The 21,008-nt window shown below is 62.3% G+C and overlaps 1 protein-coding gene across 1 annotated transcript in view; it reads left to right on the top strand.

The window, feature by feature from the left end:
• Window positions 1-240: 240 nt before the first annotated feature.
• Window positions 241-21,008, top strand: part of NTSR1 (neurotensin receptor 1) — a 39,351-nt gene continuing 18,583 nt past the window's right edge. The window contains exon 1 of the mRNA XM_004759995.3: window positions 241-1,230. Within this exon, the coding sequence (XP_004760052.1) occupies window positions 517-1,230 (714 nt within the window). The 5' untranslated portion in view covers window positions 241-516. The remainder of the gene's footprint in view (window positions 1,231-21,008) is intronic.

Here is a 21,008-nt window from a genome sequence, read left to right on the forward strand (position 1 = left end):
GACCCCACATCCCCTACGCACCCCCGGCGGCACGCGGGGAACCCGCCAGCCCCACACTCGGGCTGGGCGGGGACAGAGGCTGGGGCCGCGCCGCCGCCGCCGCCACCGCCCCCCGCGGCTGGGCGCGCCGCGCTGCCGCCCGCTGAGTGGAGGCGCGGAGCCCGGGAGGCGCGGGCGCGGCGGGCGGAGTGCGGGGCGGGGGCGCGCGGGGAGCGCGAGCGAGGACCGCGCAGGCGAGGGAGTGAGCGTGCCGGGGCGGCCGTGCGTGCGCTCCGCTCGGCGCCACAGGCTCTCCGCGCGCCGGGGACCCGCAGAGTCGCGGAGGCCGGAGTTCGGAGCGAGCCGGGCCCGCCAGGAGCGGGAGGGAAGCGGCGGCCCCCGGTGAGCGCGCCGCGAGCGCTCCGGGGCGGCGCGGGCCGGGTCGGGAGCTGCCCGGCTGGACGGCGCGCCCGCTCGCAGTCCTGCGCGCTCCCCGCCGCTCCCTCCGCTAAGGTCCCCGCCGGCGCCGCGCCCACCATGCGCCTCAACGGCTCGGCGCCCGGTCCCCAGGGCGCGCCCGGCGCCAAACCCTTCCCGCTGCCGCCCTCCGGGCTGGAGGCGGCGCTCCTGGTCTCCAGCTTCGGCAACGGCTCGGGCAACGAGTCCGAGCGCCTGCGAGCGGCGCCCAGCAGCGACCTGGACGTGAACACCGACATCTACTCCAAGGTGCTGGTGACAGCCGTGTACCTGGCGCTCTTCGCGGTCGGTACTGTGGGCAACTCGGTGACAGCGTTGGCGCTGGGCCGCAAGAAGTCGCTGCAGAGCCTGCAGAGCACCGTGCACTACCACCTGGGCAGCCTGGCGCTGTCGGACCTGCTCATCCTGCTGCTGGCCATGCCCGTGGAGCTGTACAACTTCATCTGGGTGCACCACCCCTGGGCCTTCGGCGACGCCGGCTGCCGCGGCTACTACTTCCTGCGCGACGCCTGCACCTATGCCACGGCCCTCAACGTGGCCAGCCTCAGTGTGGAGCGCTACCTGGCCATCTGCCACCCCTTCAGGGCCAAGACCCTCATGTCTCGCAGCCGCACCAAGAAGTTCATCAGCGCCATCTGGCTCGCCTCGGGCCTGCTGGCTGTGCCCATGCCCTTCACCATGGGCCAGCAGAACCGGAGCGCTGACGGCCAGCACCCCGGCGGCCTGGTGTGTACACCCATCGTGGGCACCGCCACGATCAAGGTCGTCATCCAGGTGAGAAGCCGCGTCGGGGAAGAAGGATGGGGAAGAAGTGGGGTCTGGCCAGGGGCAGGGTTGGCAGGCACTCCCCACGCAGGGGTGCCTCAGGCGTCTCGGGCGCCTCGCTCTTTCCCTCCCCGCAAAAGTCCTCTCCAGCCTGTGTGCCCTCTGGGGCAGGGAGCAAGAGGATGTCCCCAGGAGACTGTGGATCTGTGCAGCCGGGAAGGGGATGGGGGCAGGGGGCTGGGCGCTCAGGAGCACCTTTCACTCTGGAGCTGCCAGATCTCTCGCCCCATCCCGTCCACTCCTATCAAAAGGGGCTGGGCCCTCAGATCAGGGACATCTCAGAGGGTCCGTAGACGGGCCTCAGCTGTCCCCAAACTCGCTGAGGTTTAAGGGAAACGTGTGTGTGCTGTAGACAGCCCCTTTCGCCGGCGTCCCTGAAAGGATCTGTGGCCCCAGGAGGCTAGGTCTGTCTCCTCTGCAGGCCAGCACTGACCTGTGCCCGACCCCCTGCGTCCAGTGCCTCCTGGCTGCCCCGCCCCCACTCACACTTGGAGCTATAGCCAAACCTGCTGCCACCTGCGACTGGCTCCGTAGTTAAGCCTCAGCATTCGCATCTGTGAACCTGGTAGCCCCAGCCCGACCTCAGGCGGTAGAGGATTCGGGAGAAAGTGCGTGGGAAGCACTCGCTGGTTCCTGGCTCGGGGAAATGCTCAGAAGCACAATTTTGGTAATGATAAAGTTGCTTCTGCTGGGAAGATCCTGAGGTATTTGTGCGTGGTGGCAGGTGGGGGACCATTGTGAGGTGGACAACACGGGAGCCAAGTGCCCGACAGCCCTCCGAGGGTCTGAGCAGGGTGCCGCGGGAGCCCAGGTGGGAGCCCTCCCTGGGGACCGGCTAGGACGAGGCATCCTGGCAGGGTCGGGCACCACAGGATGGAGAGAAGGCGTCACCTGAGCAAGGGCCCTGTGTGGGCGGGCGTCCAGGCAGAGATGCCCCACTGGGCGGTGTCGTGGCCCTAGGACCAGGCGGCTGTGGAGGTGCAGCGTGGGACGGAGGGGAAGGGTCTGGGGGCGCAGAGCCAAGGAGGGGACCAGGGTGCCCCGTGCCCATCTGGCCATCCTTTCCGGCTTCTGACCAGGGCTCCTGCTGGAAGCAGGACGGTGGGCTGGGGTGGGGGCCGGCCACGCGGGCAGGAGCTGTCATCTACGCGTCACTCCCCAGGCTGCAGCTTATGGCCACAGGGTCCCCTGCGTGCCGAGGAACCCACCCCTAGCCGCGCGTTGTAGGGAGGTTCGTAGAGCCCGGCTGCCTGTCTGTGACAACGTCCCTGCGCTGGAGGCAAAGCCACACGGGGCCGCGTGCGACACGCGGTAGGAAACTGTCTTCCCGAGGCCTCAGAGGGCCACGCTGTCTCTGACCAGCTGCGCAGGGGCCTCCCCTGAGCTGCGCGGGCTTGGGGGCCCAGCGGCCACACCTCCTGCCTTGGAAGGTGTCGTGGGGCAGGCTGGGCTCAGCAGCTCAGGTCGCCGGCACTCACCGCCCACGCAGCAGCCGCTTCCACTCTGACCCCTGTCCCTGCCCTGGGCTCCCAAGGGCTTGGCCAGGAGCAGGCGGGTTTGAATCCCAAACAAGCCACGGTGGCGTGAGCACAGCTCCCCGAAGCAGCCTCTCCCCACTCCGGCCTCCTCCGCACCGGCCTCATGGGATCAGACATCTGGGTGACACCACTTCGCCCCCCACAGGGCTGTCCCCCGAGTCCCTGGGCTCGAGGCAGGGACACCGGCAGCACCCAAGACGCGTCCTGGCGGATGTCTGCAGCAGGCCCCCCTTCCGTGCCCACAGACACTGCCTTCACTAAACACTCGCTGCGGCCCGACGCCCTCAGAGACTGGACGGTCCGTCTCCCCTGAAGGCCCCAGGCTCCAGCTGCCTTCCCTCCGGGCGGCCGGCCATGAGCAGCTCCCAGGAGTGTGGCCAGGGCCTCACCACCGTCCTCACTCCCTTCTGCACACCCTGTTCCAGCTCAGGAGAGGGGCTCCAGCTTCGCGTCCCCCATCTGGGCTTTGGGGCCCCTGGGCAGGTCGGGGCGAATGTCGCTGGTTTCAAGCAGCGATGCTTGACCGGGGCGGGGGGCGGGGGCTTCGTGCTTGTGTCCGAGTGTGTCCCCTCTCACCGACCGCGCTGGAAGTGCAGGGGGGTCAGCCGCCAGCCCCTGCCCTGTCCACAAGGGCCCCTCCTGGGCACTGGCCTGCGGGAGTCCTGTTCAGAAATGAGGGGACCTGGGATCGGATTTCCGAGCGACTCTGAACAGTCCCCGCTGAAAGCAGCTGCGTGATCTCTGGGTGTGTCGCCGGGAGCTGGGCCGAGCGGAGCTGTCAGTGGGCGGGGCAAGGCCCAGGCCAGCCGAGGCCCCAGACCCGGAGCCCCAAGTTGATGGGGTAGCTGGGAGGAGGAGCCCACGGGGCTGTCCCCTTCCCTCGTCCGGGCTCTCCTCTGACCCCTGGAGGGAGTGGATTCTGACTTTCGGACAGACTGTTGGTCACAGCCTTCCTGCCCCCGAGGGGTCTTCTCACTAGAAAGCCCCCCTGAGGAACAGCACCACCCCATCGCGCACTCGAGCGCCGTCTCCCTGGGGCGCACACAGTCCCCACAAGGGTCCTGCCCATATGGGTGAGCCCACGCGGGTCGCGTTTGATCCCCCTGCGGCCCTGCCCGGTCCCCTGCTCTGACCTCAGGCACCACGGGGATCCCGCCGCCCCGGGCTCTCTGTGGCTGGCTTTGGGGTGGGTTGGGGGAAGGGGTCATGTCCACCCCCCAGCGAACCTGCGGTGTGACCAGAGACCAGTGGCGGCAGAGACCCGGAGGGTTCTAGCGTCGGTTCAGATCTGACTCGGCCAGATGCTTGCCCGGCTTGGTGATGCCAGTGGCCCCCAGCCCTGACCCGAGACTCTGCCTGCCCCAGGTCGGTTGCCATCCTCCTGGTCGCCGGCTCTGGCCTGGTTCCAGCCGCAGCTCCTAGATGTCTGCTGTCCCCTCGTGTGTTCTCATTTTCCCACTTAATGAAGAAGAGTAGGGGAGGTGCTGACCCCCTCCAGTCCAGTGTTGGAAAGCCTGGGGGCTGTGTCCACGCATATACAAACACACAGATGCACACGCAGGAACACGTACATAGACATGCACGTACAGTGTGGACACACAGACACACAGAGATGCAACACATGTGCACAGACAGAGGAGACCCCCATGTGCACACACACAGGGAAACACAGCTTGTGAGTGCCCAGGTGCCCGAGCAGCACCCGTCCGTGTTGTAGGCGGTCTCTGCTGCTCAGTTAACAGAAGGGGGTCTGGGAGGTCCCGTCTTTTCCGTCAGAAGTGCAGAGGCCTCTGTGCCACTCGGGGCATGGGATGTGGGGGACGGATGCACGTGGTGGGCAGGAGAGGGAAGGTCAGAGTCTAGACTTCCCTAACAGGTGCCCTGAGCACTGACCCCCAGGGTCGGGGTCACTGCCAGCCCTCGGTGCAGAAAGACATGGCTGGGCAGAATCCCAGAGCCCCACGCTAGTCCTCATGTGGGGCCCAGTCCCTGGCAAACGTCCGTGGGGATGGTAGGGCTTCATCTCTGCAGAGACCTGAATCTGCTCTTTTCTCAGTAAATTTAGTCTTTGTGATGCTCAAACCGGTGGTCATGCATTTCCACCCCGGGAGCACATGAGCTCTGGGAACAGAGACAGAGGGCACCTTGGAGCCTCCCCAGGGCAGAATGGCCCCTCTGCACACCAGCGGTGCCCAGGCGAGGGCAGGGGTGGGGGAGCCGAGGGCAGGGGTGGCGCGGCCTCGCACCACCATGACAGGTGAAAGCCTGGGTGGCCTGCACCAGCAGCGGCTGGTGTCGCTCTGTGCCAACACTTTCTGGTTAGGATTTCGGGCTCCTGGGGGCTCCCTGCTTCTGTTCTCCTTCTCAGATGGAAGTGCTCCTGGTGGGGGTTGGGCCTAAGCTGGGGCTGAAGAAGCTGCCCAGGCTGACCCTGGGCAGGGGGCCGTCCTCTTGCCTCTGGAGCTGAGCCAGGGCATGGGGGAGGGGGAGGAGCTGGTGCCCCACACCCACCTGCCCGGGGTCCGTGGCCTCTGTGACGCTCGGCCCTTAGAGTCTCATTCGACTCCACGGACACAGAGGCAGCAGCCTCCATCCCCACTGAGCAGAAGAAAATTGGTTCCACTAGAGTCGGACCACGAGTCATTTTCTCAGGATTTCCATCCTGTGGCCCCTTGGTTCTCCGCTCCTTCCCCTGCCTGTGAACCATAGGTAGCGGCCCGACCTCAGTGACTCAGGCACTCGTCATTAAGTTCGGCAAGCCCCAGGGTCCCCACAAAACAGACATCGTTGAGGGTAGGGCACCCCCTCCCCACTGAAAGGCTCCCCCCTGGCGCCGCTGTGTACCCCTGCTCCGCGGCCCGAGGACAGCGCGGCCCTGCCCCCAGCACAGAGCCTCCTTCCTGTGCCTGAGTCTCCTGGCTGGACGGAGTTTCTGGACTCTCGGCATACCCAGCTCTGAGAGTGGAGCCCGACCCCGGGCATTAGACCCAGAGCACAGAGCACCACGCCTGCGTACCAAAGAGATGCTGGCCCAGAAGGGGAGAACACCGTGAGGTCCGCGACAGGGGCGGTCGCCAAACCCAGGCACCGTCCATGGCGAGACGATGAGGCTGCGTCGCTGTGGGGCGTGGGTTCCCATTTGGAGAGCTGTGCTGCCCCTCTGTAAGAGAGCGTGCTTGTTCCAGGACTACACCCTCCCCAGGGCGCCGTCCGCAGGGCGGGTGGGCCCAGCGGGCACCTGGGGGCCGTCCTCGCTCCCGGGGAGAGTCTCCTGGACGGGGACAGGCGGGCCCGCTCGAGGTGTCGGGGAGCCTCTGTCTGTCTCCACCGGAGAAAGAGCAGCCAGGCACCCCATCTGGTCTCCTTGGGGTTCGTGTTGGAGCAGAAAACAGGATCCAAAACCTTTCTTTCTTGTTTTCTGTTGTGGTGAAAGATACATAGCATGAAATTTACTGTTTCAACCGACTTCCGGTGCAGCCGTCCCTGACACCTGTCCCCAGAACGCGGCCGTCGTGTGAGACGGGGAGCACTGACCCCGCCAGACCCTGCCCGCCCCAGCCCCTGCACGCACTCTACTCTCTGTGCCTAGAGTCCTGGCCTTGCCCGCGGGCTCTCCAGCCCGTCTGCGGGCTTCGCTGACAGCCAGAGTGTCCACGACGGACCCTCTATGCCAAGCAGGGACAGCAGCCTCTGAAGGCCGCCGAGACACGCTTCCCACTGCAGGACATTCTGGAAATGCCAAAGCGACAGACAGATTCGTGGCTGAGGGGCCAGGGGTGGGGTCGACGTTGGGCCGTAAGTGTTCTGCACCTCGACTGCAGTGGTGGTGACATGGCCGGGCGTTTGCGACAAGCTGTGGACTGAGGGCTCCTTAGGCAACGTGAACTATTACGTCTCTTTGAGTCTGTTGGAAACGAGCGTGAAGCGCACCGAGGCCTCATCCCATAAAGGCTCTGGGGGGTGGCCAGGTCTCCTCTCTGGCGGGCCTCTGGGGCCTGCACAGTCATCCTGGGGACTCAGTGGCCCCAAGGACCAGAGGGGTCCTGGGAACGTTCGTGGGGAGCTCCAAGCCTCCAGCAGCACTGTGCCCCCTCCACTCAGCCCCTGGGAAGGCCCGAGTCCCACAGCCATTGTCCAATGTTGCTGGGCTCCCAGCCGTGGGCTCTGCCCAGCGCCCTGCACCCCTGCTGTTCCCCAGCTGCACCCCAACATTCAGGCCAACCCAGCAAACAAGCCAGGTGCCGTGCCGGTGGAAACACCGGGTTCTTCAGGTCCCACCTGGAAGCCGAGGCCGGAGAGGGCAGGGCACACGAGCCAGACCTGGTGCCCCATGGTGGGGCCACTGACCTGCTGCCTCGCTCTGCCCCCTTGGAGGGCGTCACACGTCAGCACCTGCTGCTCTGTGGACCTTCTGGGCTGGTGTGGGGGCAGGGAAGGGGAGAGGGGAGCACCCGTGCTGCCGGGCAGCGGGCACCTTGGGACGGCCATCGGCAGCACAGCGGCCAGACCCTGGGCCAGTCACATGACCTGGTGCGTCCTTCCACCCCTGGAGCCAAGCCAGGGCCGGTTGGGGGAGGGGGAGAACCGGTGCCCCATACCCCCTGCCCCACTGCCGGCCGACTGCCGGGGTTGTTGACCTTGAGGCTGGGGGACGTCAGACCCTCAAGGTGACTGGGAGGGCTCCGGACGCCCAGCGAGGGCTCTGTAACCCGCACACAGCGGTGAGGTAGCCATGCGTGGGGAGACCTGGCCCGCTGGTGTGGGGACCACCCCCCCGGGGCCAGGAGCTGTTCCTTGTCATCCACGGGCAGGGTCCTGCAGGAAACCCTTTATTTCAAAATTGGCACCTGGTAAAAAATCACTTCTCTTCTTTTTTAATTTTTCTTTTCTGAGAGAGGGACAGTGAGAGGGAGCGTGAGCGAGGGGAGGGCCACGGGGAGACGCAGACCCCCGAGGGGCCGGGAGGGCCATGGGGAGACGCAGACCCCCGAGGGGCTGGGAGGGTCACGGGGAGACGCAGACCCCCCCGAGGAGCTGGGAGCCCGACGCGGACTCGATCCTGAAATCCCGGGGTCGTGACCTGAGCCGAAGGCCGCCGCCCAACCAACGGAGCCCCCCAGTGCCCCCGCTTCCCTGCTGTGGACGTCCGAGTTCAGGTGCACGCGTAGAGCCGCGTGACCCCCACCCACCCCTGAAGGGTCGAGGTCAGTCTTGTCGCCCCCACACTTGCTCTCATGCTGCTGCTCGGCGGTCAGCCCCCGTCCCGCTCCTGGAAACGGGGGTCTCGTGTCCCCGCCGGGCGCCTCTTCCGGGACATCGCGGGAACGGAGCCTCTGCGGCCTGAGCGGGGGCGAGTGAAGCGGATGCCGGACCCGGCGGCAGGGGTTTGCGCCGCGGCGCCTCCTCCTTTCTCCCGGGAGATGGCGCGGGAGCCCGACGGCCGGTCCCCCAGGAAGTGCGTTCAGCCTTCTGGGAAGCTGCGAGGCTTTTCCAAAGTGGCAGAGCCGTGCTGTGCCGAGCATCCGCGTCCGCAGCCTCGTGGAAGGACGTGGGGCCCCGCCTCCTCGCGGGCACCCGCCAGTCGGTTTTCGGTTTTCCGCTCGCTTTCGCTCAGCTGTCGCGAGGGCGTGAGGTGGGCCCCGTCGTGGCTTGCCTTGCCTCTCCCTGGCGGCAGGCGACCCGGGGCGCCCCTCCTCTGCCCAAGTCAGCCCTGGAGTTTGCCCAGTTGTCAACCGACTTGCTTTCTTCCGGTTGAATGCGGAGAGGTTTCAAAATATCTTCTGCCTGTGGGTCCGTCGTCCAGACACGTGATTTGCGGGTGGTCTCTGCCCCTCTGGGCCTTCGCACGTCCCCGAGGACCACTGATTCTGGCCGAGTGCAGCCCCTCGGACCGTGGCGCGGACGCCGCCTTCCGGGCTGTGTCTAGGGAATCCTGGGGACCTTCCTCCTGCCTCCTTCCGCCGCCTTTACGGGCTCACGTCTCGCATTTAGGGCTCTGACCTGTCTGGAGCTCATTTCCCTAGAGTGTGAGATGCGGGCGCTTTCTCCGTATGTACGTGTCCACGGGGCCAGCGCTGCTCACGAAAAGACAGTCTTTCCTGCACTGAAGCTTTTTGGCGCCTGAGTCAAAGGCTGCCTGTGCTCCCGCACGGCGCCCTGCCCGGACCCCCCGGGTGTGCGCGTCTGCACCGGCCCTGCTCTCACACTGCCGCCGGCACCCTTCAGGAAGCTCGTTCCGAATCGGCTTGGCTAATTTCAGCCCTTCGCTGTCTACGTAAATCTCAGAATCAGCTTTTAAATATCTGCAAAATAGCACTGGGGTTTGGGTTTGGATTGGGTCAGCGCGTCTGTCGTGGTGGGGAGACTCGCCGTCTTCACCCTGGGACCTCCAGTCCCCGAGGACGCTGTGTGACTCCGTCGGGTTGGGTCCCCTTTGCCGTCCTCGGTGCTGGCCCCCAGCGCACAGATCCCCGCACACTCATGTTTGGGGGATTGTTTTTCTGTTTCCAGGCCTTTGTGGCCGGCGTTTGGGAGTGTGATCGGGTTTCGCGTGCTGATGCTGTGTCTTGCAACCGTGCTGAGCACGCTAACGAACTCCACAAATTATTTTGTAGGTTCCCTGGGATCTTCTGTGCAGGCAGTTGTGTTGTCTGTGAATACAGTTTTATTTCTTCCTTTCTACTCGGTCCACCATTAATTTCCTCTTACCACCGCACCGCTCCGGCTGTGACTTGCAGCACGACATGTCATCAGAGTGGAAGAGAAAACTTCCTGGCCTTGTTCCGAGATTAGAGAGAAAGTCTTCATACTTTCCTATCAAAGATGAGGTTTTTCGTTTATTGAAGTCTTTAATGGAGGTCATGTATCGGATTAAGAAGTCACGAATGGATGTAGAATTTTGTTCCGTGCTTTTCCTGCGTCTGTTGGTGCGGCCATGTGGTTCTCCTTCCGTAGTTAACACAGTGAATTACATCGGTTAATGTTTGTTGTGGCAAAATGCCACAAATGTGCAATTAGCATTCCAGCCATTTTTAAGTGTACAGAGCAGTGGCACTAGACATGTTCACACTGCTGTGTGACCGTCCCCACCACCTGTGTCCAGCAGGCCTTCACCTCCCCATCCCCATGAAAGAGCCCATCCCCCGCCACCCCTCCCCCAGCCCGGAGACCACCACTCTGCCTCTGTTTCTGTGGACCTGACGACTCTGGGGACCTTGTCTCAGTGGAAAACGTTACTAGTGTCCACTGCTGGCCCAGCCTCACATTTCTAGCTCAGGCCGCACCTGGCCACGCATCATCCTTTGTATATGTTGCCGCATTTGATTTAATATTTGTTGGAATTTTTGTGTCTATGCTCATGAGAGGTATGGGTCTGTAGTTTTATTTTCTTGTGCGTCTTTGGTTTCGGTGTCAGGGTCATGCTGGCCTCGTAAAATGGCTTAGGAAGTACTGGCTCCTCTTCTGTTTCCTGGAAGCGATCGTCTGTCTTCCTTAAAGGGTTGATGTTGTTCCTCAGTGACTCTGTCTGGGCCAGGAGTTTTGTCGGAAGGTTCCCAGCTGTGAACTCTGTTCCTTTCATGGGCACAGAGGGGTTCCAGTGTTGTGCGTCTGCTGGAGCACGTTCTGGCAACTTGTGTCTTTCAAGGAACTGGTCCGTGTTATCTAAGTAGTCCCCTTTGGGGGCATGGAGCTGGTGGCATTCCTGTCCCCTAGGCTGCCCACGGGTCCTGTGACCACCTGTTCTCTCATTCCTGGTACCGGTGACCCATGCACCCTCTTTCCCCCGGTCCGCACGCTGGGGGTTTACCAGTATTATTATTCTTTTTCGAATAACCAACTTTCAGTTTCCTGAATTTTTTCTGTGGCCTTTCTGCTTTTGGTCTTCATTTCCTTCTCATGCTGGGCTTGGATTTAATTTGTCCTCAGCTCCCTGAATTTCTTAAGGTGGAAGCTTGGAGTATTGACTTGGGGCCTTTGCTCTTTTGTAGGTTAAACATCGAACGCTATAAATTCCCTCCTAAGTGCTGCTTTAGTAATGTTTCAAGATTTTCGCAACGTATTCTGATTCAGGTCAAGATATTTTGTCATTTCTCTTGGGACTCTTGCTGGTCTTTGGACTGTTGAGAATCATGTTGCTTAATTTCCAAACGTTGACAGCATTTGTCATTGATTTGTAATTCCTTATGCTTAGAGAACACACCGGTGTGAATTCAGTTCCCTGAAGGAGTTCAGGCCTGTCTGTCGGCTCAGAGTCGCGGTCTGTGCTGGGGATGATGTGTGCGTCAGGACACTGCTTGCTCTGTCCGGTATATCGCTCTCTTATATCATCTCGTTCTAAAACTTCCATTGGTTCTTTTGATGTCGTTTCTTTTCATCTTCGGAGAGCTTGCATGTTTCTATTCATTTCAAGAGATTTGCCTTTATCTTGAAGAGCACAGTGCCTGCACCTGTTCCAAAGTCCTCTCCTAGAGTGCCACCATCTGAGTCTCCCCGAGAGCAGTCTGTATGGTCTTTTCCGTGAGAGTTGGTCCCATTTTCCTGGTTCTTCCCATAATAAGTCATCTACAGTTACGTTCTGAACACTTTGGATATTGCTGTGTTGTTTTAGGTCATCTAGAACACTCCGGAGAATGTCTGTGTTTTTAGTGGCTTCTTTGGGCAGGGAGCCCAGGTGGAGCAGCCTGATCTGCCTCCCTGTCTGGTGGTGGCTCCACTGCCAGTGCCGTTTGCAAACCCTCTGTAGTGCTGTCCTGCTCTTCCCCAGGGCACACGGCTCCAGGTTTTGTCCTGGTTCTGGGAGGTGGTTTATATCACATGCAGTTTTCAGGTCCTTCCTTTACCCCGGTTCTCTAGGTATGTTCCACGCATTGGCAGGTGAAGGATAAGCCCAGGGTTCATGTCAATTCATGCATGGAATTGGGGGGGATCCCCTTTCCAGCTCACTCCTTGCTGAGATTTCCTCCCACGCTCTCCAGTTTCCAGAGACTCTTTTCTTAGTCTTCTGAAGGGGAAGCCAGAATACTCCATTTTATTTCCTCGACTAACTGTTTTAGGAATACCTGTCTGTGTTTGTTCTTCTGATGGCTGCTCGGGGGCTGTGAGTGCGCACCCTTAATTCATCACAGTCCAACAAGAATTCGCCTTGGACCTGCTCACGCCTGATATTTCCCACTTCCTGTTGCTACCTTGAGGGCTATTCTAAGCAATTGCTTTTTGCTTTTCCTTATCAGTGGGTCACATTTCCCTGTTACTTTGCATATCTGGTATTTTTAAATTTATACTAAGTGCTGTAGATAGTGCGTTGAAGAGACTCTGTGTTCTGTTATGTTCCTTTGAAGAGTGTCGACTTACTTTTGTAGGCCGTTCAGCTGCAGACCCAACACCCTGGTTGACACCTCACCTGCACAGCTTTCCGGAAAGCCCAAGCCCTTCTAACTTGGGAGGACTCAACTCTAGTCTCAGTGTCCCCTGCAGGGGTTTGCTTCAAGGTTTAGGTGGGAGCATCTAGAGGAGGCCTCCCTCTAGGGCCCAGAGCTCATTCCTCGGATGTGGCCTCCTGGCATGTCAGTGGGACACTAGGTGTGTGAATGAGACCCCTGCCCTCCAGCGCTGTCAGAACACCAGCCACGGGCCATAACCAATCGGGGTTTCAGTCTGTGTACAGAGCGCACCAACATGGAGGCCATGGAGAGCCCCTCACGGGTTTCTGAGGACCCCCGGTGCTGAGGGCCCCCTCTCAAGTGCCTTCTCTGCAGATTAGATTCAAACTGTTCTGTGGCCCCAGCTTCTCAGTTCTGCCTCCTCAGCCAGAGTAGCATGCCGCGTCCAGACCGCAGCTCCTCGTGCTACAATCCGGAAGATGTCCCCGAGGAGGGAGATGGGGGGTGGCGGGCTCATGTTGTGACTTTCCCTGCTCTCGGCCACCACAGTCTTGCATGGTGGCTCATCCTGTGTTTGAAAACAACTGGCTGGAGCATTGGGTACAATTTCACGTTGTTTATGACAAGAGAGTTAGTCCAGTAACCCAAGTGGGAGTCAGCCCTGGATTTTAAACACTGCCTGTTTCCAAAAACATCTGAGACAGTTTATGATAGAAGATTTGGCTTCAAAGGAACTATTCAAACAAAGGTGCAGCAGAATGCCCAGCAAAGAAGCAGAGTCCTCCTAGAGACGAGAGGGTGGAGGGCGCCTCTGGGCTTGCGTGAATCTCACACTGAAGCTTACGAGACGGGGTGACATTATTTGGACTCAAACGTTTTTAGTTCGTTGTCTATTAAAAGGCGAATTTATTGTAAAGTTCAGTAACTCTCCCTTGACGGATTTAAAGGTTAAGAGCACTCTTCAGTGAGTTTTGTGCCCTGATAACTCAAAAACACTTCCTCTATTAAAAAAGAAAAAGAACCCCACACATTTCAACTTCCGGAAGTTCCAGAGGCCTCAGCCGTTTAGGACTTATCCCTACTCAGGAATGGCGAGGTTGTAACTGCTCATGGAGTATCATTTCCCCATTATCTGGCAGGACTGCAAAACCTCCAGCTCCCGAGGGTCAGGCAGGAGTGCGAGTGCATGTGGGTCGTGTCACCCGGGGGCCCCATGCTTCGGGACATCCAGCACTTGCTGGCGCAGAGCCAAAGTCCAAGGTGCGTCCAGCTGTAAGTCCGTCTGCTTCAGGCCCTCTGCCCGACAGGATGTGCGCACTCGGGAGCTGCCGAGGGCCGCTGTGCACCGCTGGGGCTGAGGGAGAGGCGATCACATCTGTGCCGACCTCGCTCCCCGGATCTCCGGGGCTGGGCGCACCAGCTGCTGCTGGAAACCCTGACTGGAAAGGAGCGCTGAGTGGGGGCAGGCGGTTTGCCCAGGGACAGTCTTGCCCACGCAGCTCAGAGACCCCCTTTTGGGATGTCCTTGGTGCAGGGAGCCCTCACCACTTGATCTTCCCCACTGGGGGGAGGGCCCGAGGGAGGCAGGGTCCAGCCACAGATGGATGCTGGGACTTCCAGGGAACCGTCGCCGTCTGGTGGCCTCCAGGTGCTCTGCGCATCTTCCCGCGACAGCAGGCGGCCCCCGCTGAGCGCCAGCACCAGGGTCCAGGGCGGGGGTGTGGGGGGCACAAGCTGACACAGACAGGAGCACCTTTGAGCCAGGTGTCGAGTGGCTGGGTCTGGGCCCATCCTGTGCTGCGTTTACAGGATGCGCTCGTGAGGCAGGAAGCAAAGTGGCTGGCCCAGAGGCCCCTCTGTTCCCCACAGGCTGCCAACATGCCTGGGCTCTAGCCTTTGCCCCGGCCCAAGGCCCATGTGACCGAGGCAATCCGTCCTCCAGGGGACCGGAGCCCACCTGCGGGCCCCCTGCTCTCCTTGGTGCTGGGTGAAGTTGGAGGAGGAGCAGGGCACTTGCCAGGCTGGGGGCTGGGAGGGGCACGGGTCCTGGGGCACATTCTTTCCACCCTCAGAGGCCCAGAAGATTGGGGAAGCGCACCAGCCGGCCACAGCGGGCTGCCGAGACACGTGAGCGGTGATCTGGGGTCGCGACGTGCGCCCCAGGCCCAGGGAGCTTTTCTGGAGCAGCGCGGCTCCTGGGAGGCCCCCCATTCGCGGATGAACGCGGGGCACTAGACGAGGTTAACACCCACTCGACTTCCTGCAATTCATTCTCCTGACGGCTTGTTTAAAAGACGCCCGTCTAATGCATTAAAATACCTACGTTTATGTCAGATCTGGAGATCAGCTGGAAGGTGTTCAGAAAGCGTCCAGTTGAAACCACCAGGGACAGATACTCATGCTGGGAAAAGGCTCTAACCCCCAGCACCTTTCCAGCTTCCGCCTGTTGTGAGGGTCTCGTGAGCCGAGGGCAAGTGCCCTGGGGCCACGGTGACAGTGGACAGCAGACCTAACTGCTGCTCAAAGCTCTGGAGGCCAGAGGCCTGAAGCCAGGGGGCGGGGGGGGGGGCAGGGCTGCACACCCTCGTGGTTCTAGAGGAGGGTCCTTCCTGCCCCTTCCAGTTTTTGGTGGCCCCCGGCTTTGTTCCAGTCTCTGCCTGTCTTCAAAGGGTGTCTCCTCTGCGTCTGTGTCTCCTCTCTTCATTATAGGGACACATGTCATTGGACTTAGGGCCACCCTAATTCAGCATGAGCTCATCTCCATGTCCTTAATTGCATCTGTAAACACCCTTTCTCCAAATAAGGTTACACTCACAGATTCTGGGGTCCACCAAAAGCCCCACCAGACCACCGTTCAGGACAGAGCAGAGGGCGGGACCAGGACTGCCTGCCTGGCAGGGCTCTCTTCTGGGGCAGACACGCACTCTGTCTGCTGAGCTCAGTCCCAGTGCAGAGCAGGAGCCCATAAGCGCGAGAGGAGGAATGGGAAGGGGACGCGAGTGGACCTCACGACCCTCCGACGAGGTGCCCGCGAAGCCTGCCTGGTTCCGGGTCCGACCCTTCTGCTCTGAGCCCGTAACACAAGTCACTGAGTGTGGGTCAGGGGCCCCATGAAGGCTCCTCCGTGCGGCCACTCGGAAGGCCAAAGGGACATGCGTGCAAAGCCGGTCTTGACTTCGCTCTGAGACGGAGACCCGAGGTGGCTTTGCTGTGCTGGGCGGGCCGGGGGGGCAGACATGGGTGCTGGGACCCGGTCCGGAGCTTGCTCTGGCCCGACGGCAAGCTGGAAACGGGACAACAAGCAGGGAAGCCAGGATGGGGTCAGCACCCCTGGCTCTCTTCAGCCAGACGCATGGGGACCCCTGCCACCTGCCAGAGCTCCTGCCCCAGGCACGGGAGGGCTCCCAGTGGCTCTGCCTCAAGCCCCAAGCCCCTGCCCCATACGCTGCCCTGGCCCCAGGGGTTCCCGGGAGAGCCAAGGGGTCTCCTCGCCTGTCCCAGACCCAGGGCTTGACCGGACAGGAGCAGCCCTCCAGCGCGACTCCACGGGGCCGGCTGTGTGGGCCCCACACGGGGATTTTCACTTCCACCAGCAATAAACTAAACGTGTTTTCGTTCCTCCTGCCCTGGAGAAACAGCCACCATGGGCGAGGGAGCCCAGAAGGACAGGCTCTCTCTGAAGGAAATCCCAGAGGTGCCAGCCTGGGCGGGGGGACGCTGAGGGCAACAGGCCCGGGCCACCCCTCACTCTGCATCCCATGTCCCGCCCGTGAGAGGGCGCTGCTGTCCCCTGCACCTGCCGGCCAGTCCACAGAGAAGCCGGCTGTCCCACGCAGCGTGGCTGCTAGAGCCCAGCCAAGGGCTTTACAGGCGCCAAAGGCTTTCTTCATTACTGTCCTTCATTATTGATTACTGATCTGGGGGTCAGGTGGGACCATTCTCTGTGCCAATACGGGGGCCACCTCAAGCGCAGCCAGGAGACCAGCTTGCCCCTTCCTATGTCCCACCTGCGAGGCTGCAGGTGTGTCGAGACCCCGTGAGCGCCTCAGAGCTCGCCGGCAGACCAGGTGCTGGGCCTGGTCCCTCCCTCCGGTCCCTGAGTCCAGGCAGGGGACGGCGGTGCTGATGGGCTGGACGGTGGGCTCTGGCGCTTGTGGGAGTATGCGGCAGGGATGAGGGTCTCGGCCTCACCTGTGCTCACGGGTCCCAGAGGCGCTCCTTGAGTCTCAGAGCGCCTGTCTGGTCTGGCTGAGAAACGAGGTCTGGTCACACCGTTCCCCCAGCGAGGACCTGCACAGTCCCCTTGGACTTGTCACTGAGGCAGGCACCTCTGCCTCGGCCACCACTACGGTCCCTGAGCCAGCCCCGGCCTGGGGTTTCCAGGACCGGGGGTCCACGTGCTGGAGCACAGTGAGGCACCAACAGCTTTGTCTGTCACCAGAGAGAAAGAAGGTCGTCCCCGCCCGGAGCCACAGCTTCCCCGAGACCGAGTTCCCAGCAGGCAGGTCTGCAGCTGATGTCGCACTCTGAGCAGCCCCCGGCGCTTAGCAGGAGGGCTCTGAGGTGTGTCGCTGCGCGTGGCCGCTGGGCAGCCACTCTGAGCCCGGGGCTGGCGGGGGAGACGGCCACAGGCTGCCCACATGTGCAGCTGGACGTGAATTTCCACAAGGACGCGGATCCGGGAGGCTGGATGGGGAGGCTCGGGCTGGAAGTAGTGGACCCTGAAAGCTTTCACAGCAGATGGCCCCAGACCTGGGCATCCACAGCCCAGGGCCAGGCCTCAGTCTGCAGGGGCTCCCCGAGGGCCACTGCAGAGCTGAGAGGCACCGCCCGAGGGCAGGCCCACATGGGTGCCCAGGACGCTGCCCCAAGCTAATTTGAAAGAGGCCTGGAGGAGTGCCTGGGTGGCTCAGTGGGTTAAGCCTCTGCCTTCGGCTCAGGTCATGATCTCAGGGTCCTGGGATCGAGCCCCGCATGGGGATCTCTGCGCCACGGGGAGCCTGCTTCCTCCTCTCTCTCTGCCTGCCTCTCTGCCTACTTGCGATCTGTCTCTGCCAAAGAAATAAATAAAATCTTTTTTAAAAAAGAGAGAAAAGAAAGAGTCCTGGATCCTTCCTCGGGGTCCAAGGAGAGATGTTGTCCCAGATCACCTGGTTCTGGCTCCTGAACAAAGCCATCAGCCATGTTTTGTGTCCTGGGCCCCTGGCTCTGTGGCCAGTGCAGGACCACCCAGCCCCCAGCCCCGTGTTGCTCACTGTGCAGCATCCGATGGTCCCAGCACAGCCCTGGGATCCCCAAAAGTCCCCAGCACCTACGAGCCCAAACAGGGCCCGTCGGGCTCTTTGCATCCCTCCCAGGGCTCCCTATGAGGACAAGGAAGAGCATCGACTTAGGAGCAGTGTGAGCTGGAACAGCAGGGAGGACTTCCTGGAGGAAGGGGTGAGCAGTTTTGAGTCTGGGAAAGTGGGTGGACCACTGCGCCCCGTGTTCTCCCAGCTGTAATCCAACGGAAGGGAGGGCTCCTTGAATTTGTGTCCTCACCTCCCTCCAGATGTCCACGTTCCCCTCTTGCTCAGCTGGGTCCGGGGGTCGCCTCCTCCACGAAGCCCTCCATCCGTCAGCCTCACAGCTAATGTGCCCCGTCCCTGTGCTCTGCGTCCTCGCTGGGTCACAAGGGCAGAGCTGGACAAGGCCGCTCTGACCGCCGACGGGACCCGCAAGCCCCGAAGCTCAGCTCAGGGGCGGCCCCTCAGACGGCCCCCCCGCCAGTGAGTGGAGCTTCCGTTCCCAACAGGCCACTCCTGCGGGTTTTTACGGTCTGGTTTCTAAAAATGGCAGAGGGCTCATTTCTCAACGTCCCCTCTGCGAGGCGGTTTCCATTTCACACTTGAAGCCGTTTGTGGCTCTAACTGCCGGCCACAGCTGGGTCCACACTTGCACGTGGGCCGGGTGAGCTCTCTGCGGCAGACGACTTCTGTTCTCCGGTCCACCTCTGCGCATGAGTCACGGGCGGGGAGTGGTCAGGTCAGACGGCGCAAGGCCTGCAGGAAGGCAGGCGTGAGCCTCCTCAGCCTCCACGTCCCCGGGGACCCCTGTCCAGGTCCCCAACCAGGCACAGCCCAGGGGGCAGGCCCTGCCCAAGTCCAGCCCCTGGGAGCCGTGCCCAGCAGCCCTGGCGATGTTCGGGGCGACCGACCGGCGGGGAGATGGGTGGCCGTGCGTCCGGCAGGGAGGGGAGGGCAGGCGAGCCAGGAGGGATGGTGGTGGTGGTGCCTGGCGAGGGAGAGAGCCCGGCGTCCCAGCCCGTGGGCCTCGCACTCCAGCCTCCCTGCCCTGGTCCCGTGGCTATGAGGACAAGTGGCCATCGAGGGCCAGAGAGACTCGGGCGCCCTCTCTGGGCCTCAGCGAGGCCGCCGAGCCCTCAGCTTCCTCCCCTACAGGCAGGGGTGGGGGGCAGGCCTCACCCACCGGTCGGGCCCCCGGCCTTGGTGTGAGGCTGGGAGGTTGTGGTTGTGGGGGCGAAGGCAACAGGAAAGGCTGTGAGGGCCAGAGAGAGGGCTCGGCCCAAGGGTGCCGCCCCCGGCCCCTCCAGCACTGGTGCCGGGCGGCTGACGAACGCGGGGACGTCCACGAGCCCCGCGTGGGACCCGAGCTCAGCCCAGCGGGCCGTGCCCAGGGGAGGGGCAGCAGCAGGATCTCAGCCCCTGTGGCCGTGGGGAGGGTGACCCGGATGTGTGTCTCGGGCAAACCAGGCAGGGTGCCCCCCCCACGTGCCAGGGAGGGGGCCCCAGTACACCCTAAACTGGGGTTCAGGTGTCCGTTAGTTGGGGACCCTTGCTCTGGCAGGCTGTGGACGGCCCCCGGGCTGCTCCCTGCCGCTGGCCGCCGTGAGGGCGCGCGAACCTCCCTCTGGGTCCCTGCTTCCCGTGCTTCGGGGCGCCCGCCCGACTGGAATCTCTGGGCCACGTTGTCGCCCTTTTCATTTGTTATTAATTTTTTTTAAGATTTTATTGATTTATTTGAGAGAGAGACGGCAAGAGCAGGAACACAAGCCGGGGGAGCAGGAGAGGGAGAGGCAGGCTCCCCGCCGAGCAGGGAACCCGATGCGGGGCCCTATCCCAGGTCCCCGGGATCATGACCTGAGCTGAAGGCGGGTGCTTAACGACTGACCCCCCCCAGGGCCCCCAGTTATTATTAATTTTTGAGGACCTGCCCACTGTTTGCATAGAAACCACGTGCTCAGGAAGGGACAGGGCCTGCCATCGTGTGGATCAGCTCAGCTGGCCGGGTCACGCGGCCTCGACAGAAGGTCGGACGTGGTTGGGGTGTGGGCCCCTGGCTCCCTCCGACTGTCCAGACTCACGGGTAGGTCACCAGCCCTTGGTCCACGTCCGTGGCTACTGCGGAGAGCCTCCCCAAGGCTGCCCGCTCGGTGCCAGGCAGTGGACGAGGAGGGCCGGAGTGTCCTTGGGGAGGCCGTAGCTCGTCCTGTTCCCAGGGCACGGCCATGGCTGAGGGCAGGGGAGCCCCAGGCCTGTGCCAGCGCCCCTCACAGCCTCCCGTGGTTGAAGGAAGGGAAGCCAAACAGAGGCCCGAGCAGTCCACCCCTGTCCACCCCCACGTTCCCTCATCCAGCTCTCCTGCCCCTCCCGGCTCTGTCTCCCAGCCTGTCGGGGTCACCGTGGGGCAGCCTGGGGACCACGCTGACAGCCTTGTGGAAGGGACCTCTGGCGGCTTTCAGGTTCCAGAACGTTCTCTGGTGAGAAGTCACCGGAGACATTGGGAGGACTTGTCACGTCTCTGCCGAGAGGCGTGGCACCCCAGGCGAGGAGAGAAACACATCATGAATATTCACGCCGGCATTGGACTCGCAAATTCCAAGTAATTTAAATGTCACAACCAGCGTGTGGAAAGATCTGTCAGAGAAAATGAATCTTGATCACTAGTCATAACAGGGACGCGGCCTCCTCGGTGGTCCGCCGGCGGCCGGCCGGGGGCTCCGTCACAGTCCCAGCTCTGGGGGGACGTCTTTAATGCTGATTAGGGGAGGCGAGCGCTGGCTCCCGGGGGGCCCGGTTGGGTGCCCTGCACCCCTCTCTGCCGTCCCTAGGGCTGTTCCAGCATCCCCGGCAGCGGAGAGAGGCTGCCGCTGTCACCTCGCCGAGGACGCAGGCAGGCCACTCCGGGCGGGAGGCCACCACGCTCAGAGAGCCACTCGGCCTGGGGCCTCCGCGGGCGCAGGGCGTTCCGAGCTGGCTGCGCAGACGGGACCGTGGCCAGCTGCCGTGGACCTGTTGACGCAGGAAAGCCCGGTGGCTGCCCCCACGGATGGCTTTCGTCACTCATCCTAGTTTTCAGAGCTAACTTGACCTCACGGCCACCCTCTGGCGGGGGCTCCTGGGACTGTCCCCACTGACGAGGCAGGAGACTTCCGACGGGGACGCTGTGGGCCAGACACCCTGCCGTGAGTCTGTGCTGATCCCCAGCACCCCGTCCCCGTCCCCGGGGCTTAGTTCATCTGAGACGGCGTGACAGGGAAGACAAGACGGTGCCGCCCCCGGCCACGCCCTGTGGGCCTCCCACCCCATGGAACCCGTGGCACACTTGGCCCCGGTCCCTCACGCTCGGGAGCAGCTGCAGGGGGCTGCAGAGTGGGCCTGTGCCGTTTCCGGAAAGCGTGGCCTCAGACGCAGGTGGTCCGGCGTCCCCCTGACGAGCTCACTGCCTTTCACGAAGGGGTTTCCTGCCCCTTTGTTCTTGTAGGAGGGCTTCAGTTCCTGGCACAACGCTTTCATGGGCCGTTTTAAAT

The sequence above is a fragment of the Mustela putorius genome, unplaced genomic scaffold, assembly GCF_011764305.1.
Source record: "Mustela putorius furo isolate JIRA1106 unplaced genomic scaffold, ASM1176430v1.1 tig00003972_pilon_pilon_pilon, whole genome shotgun sequence".
NCBI lineage: Eukaryota > Metazoa > Chordata > Mammalia > Carnivora > Mustelidae > Mustela > Mustela putorius.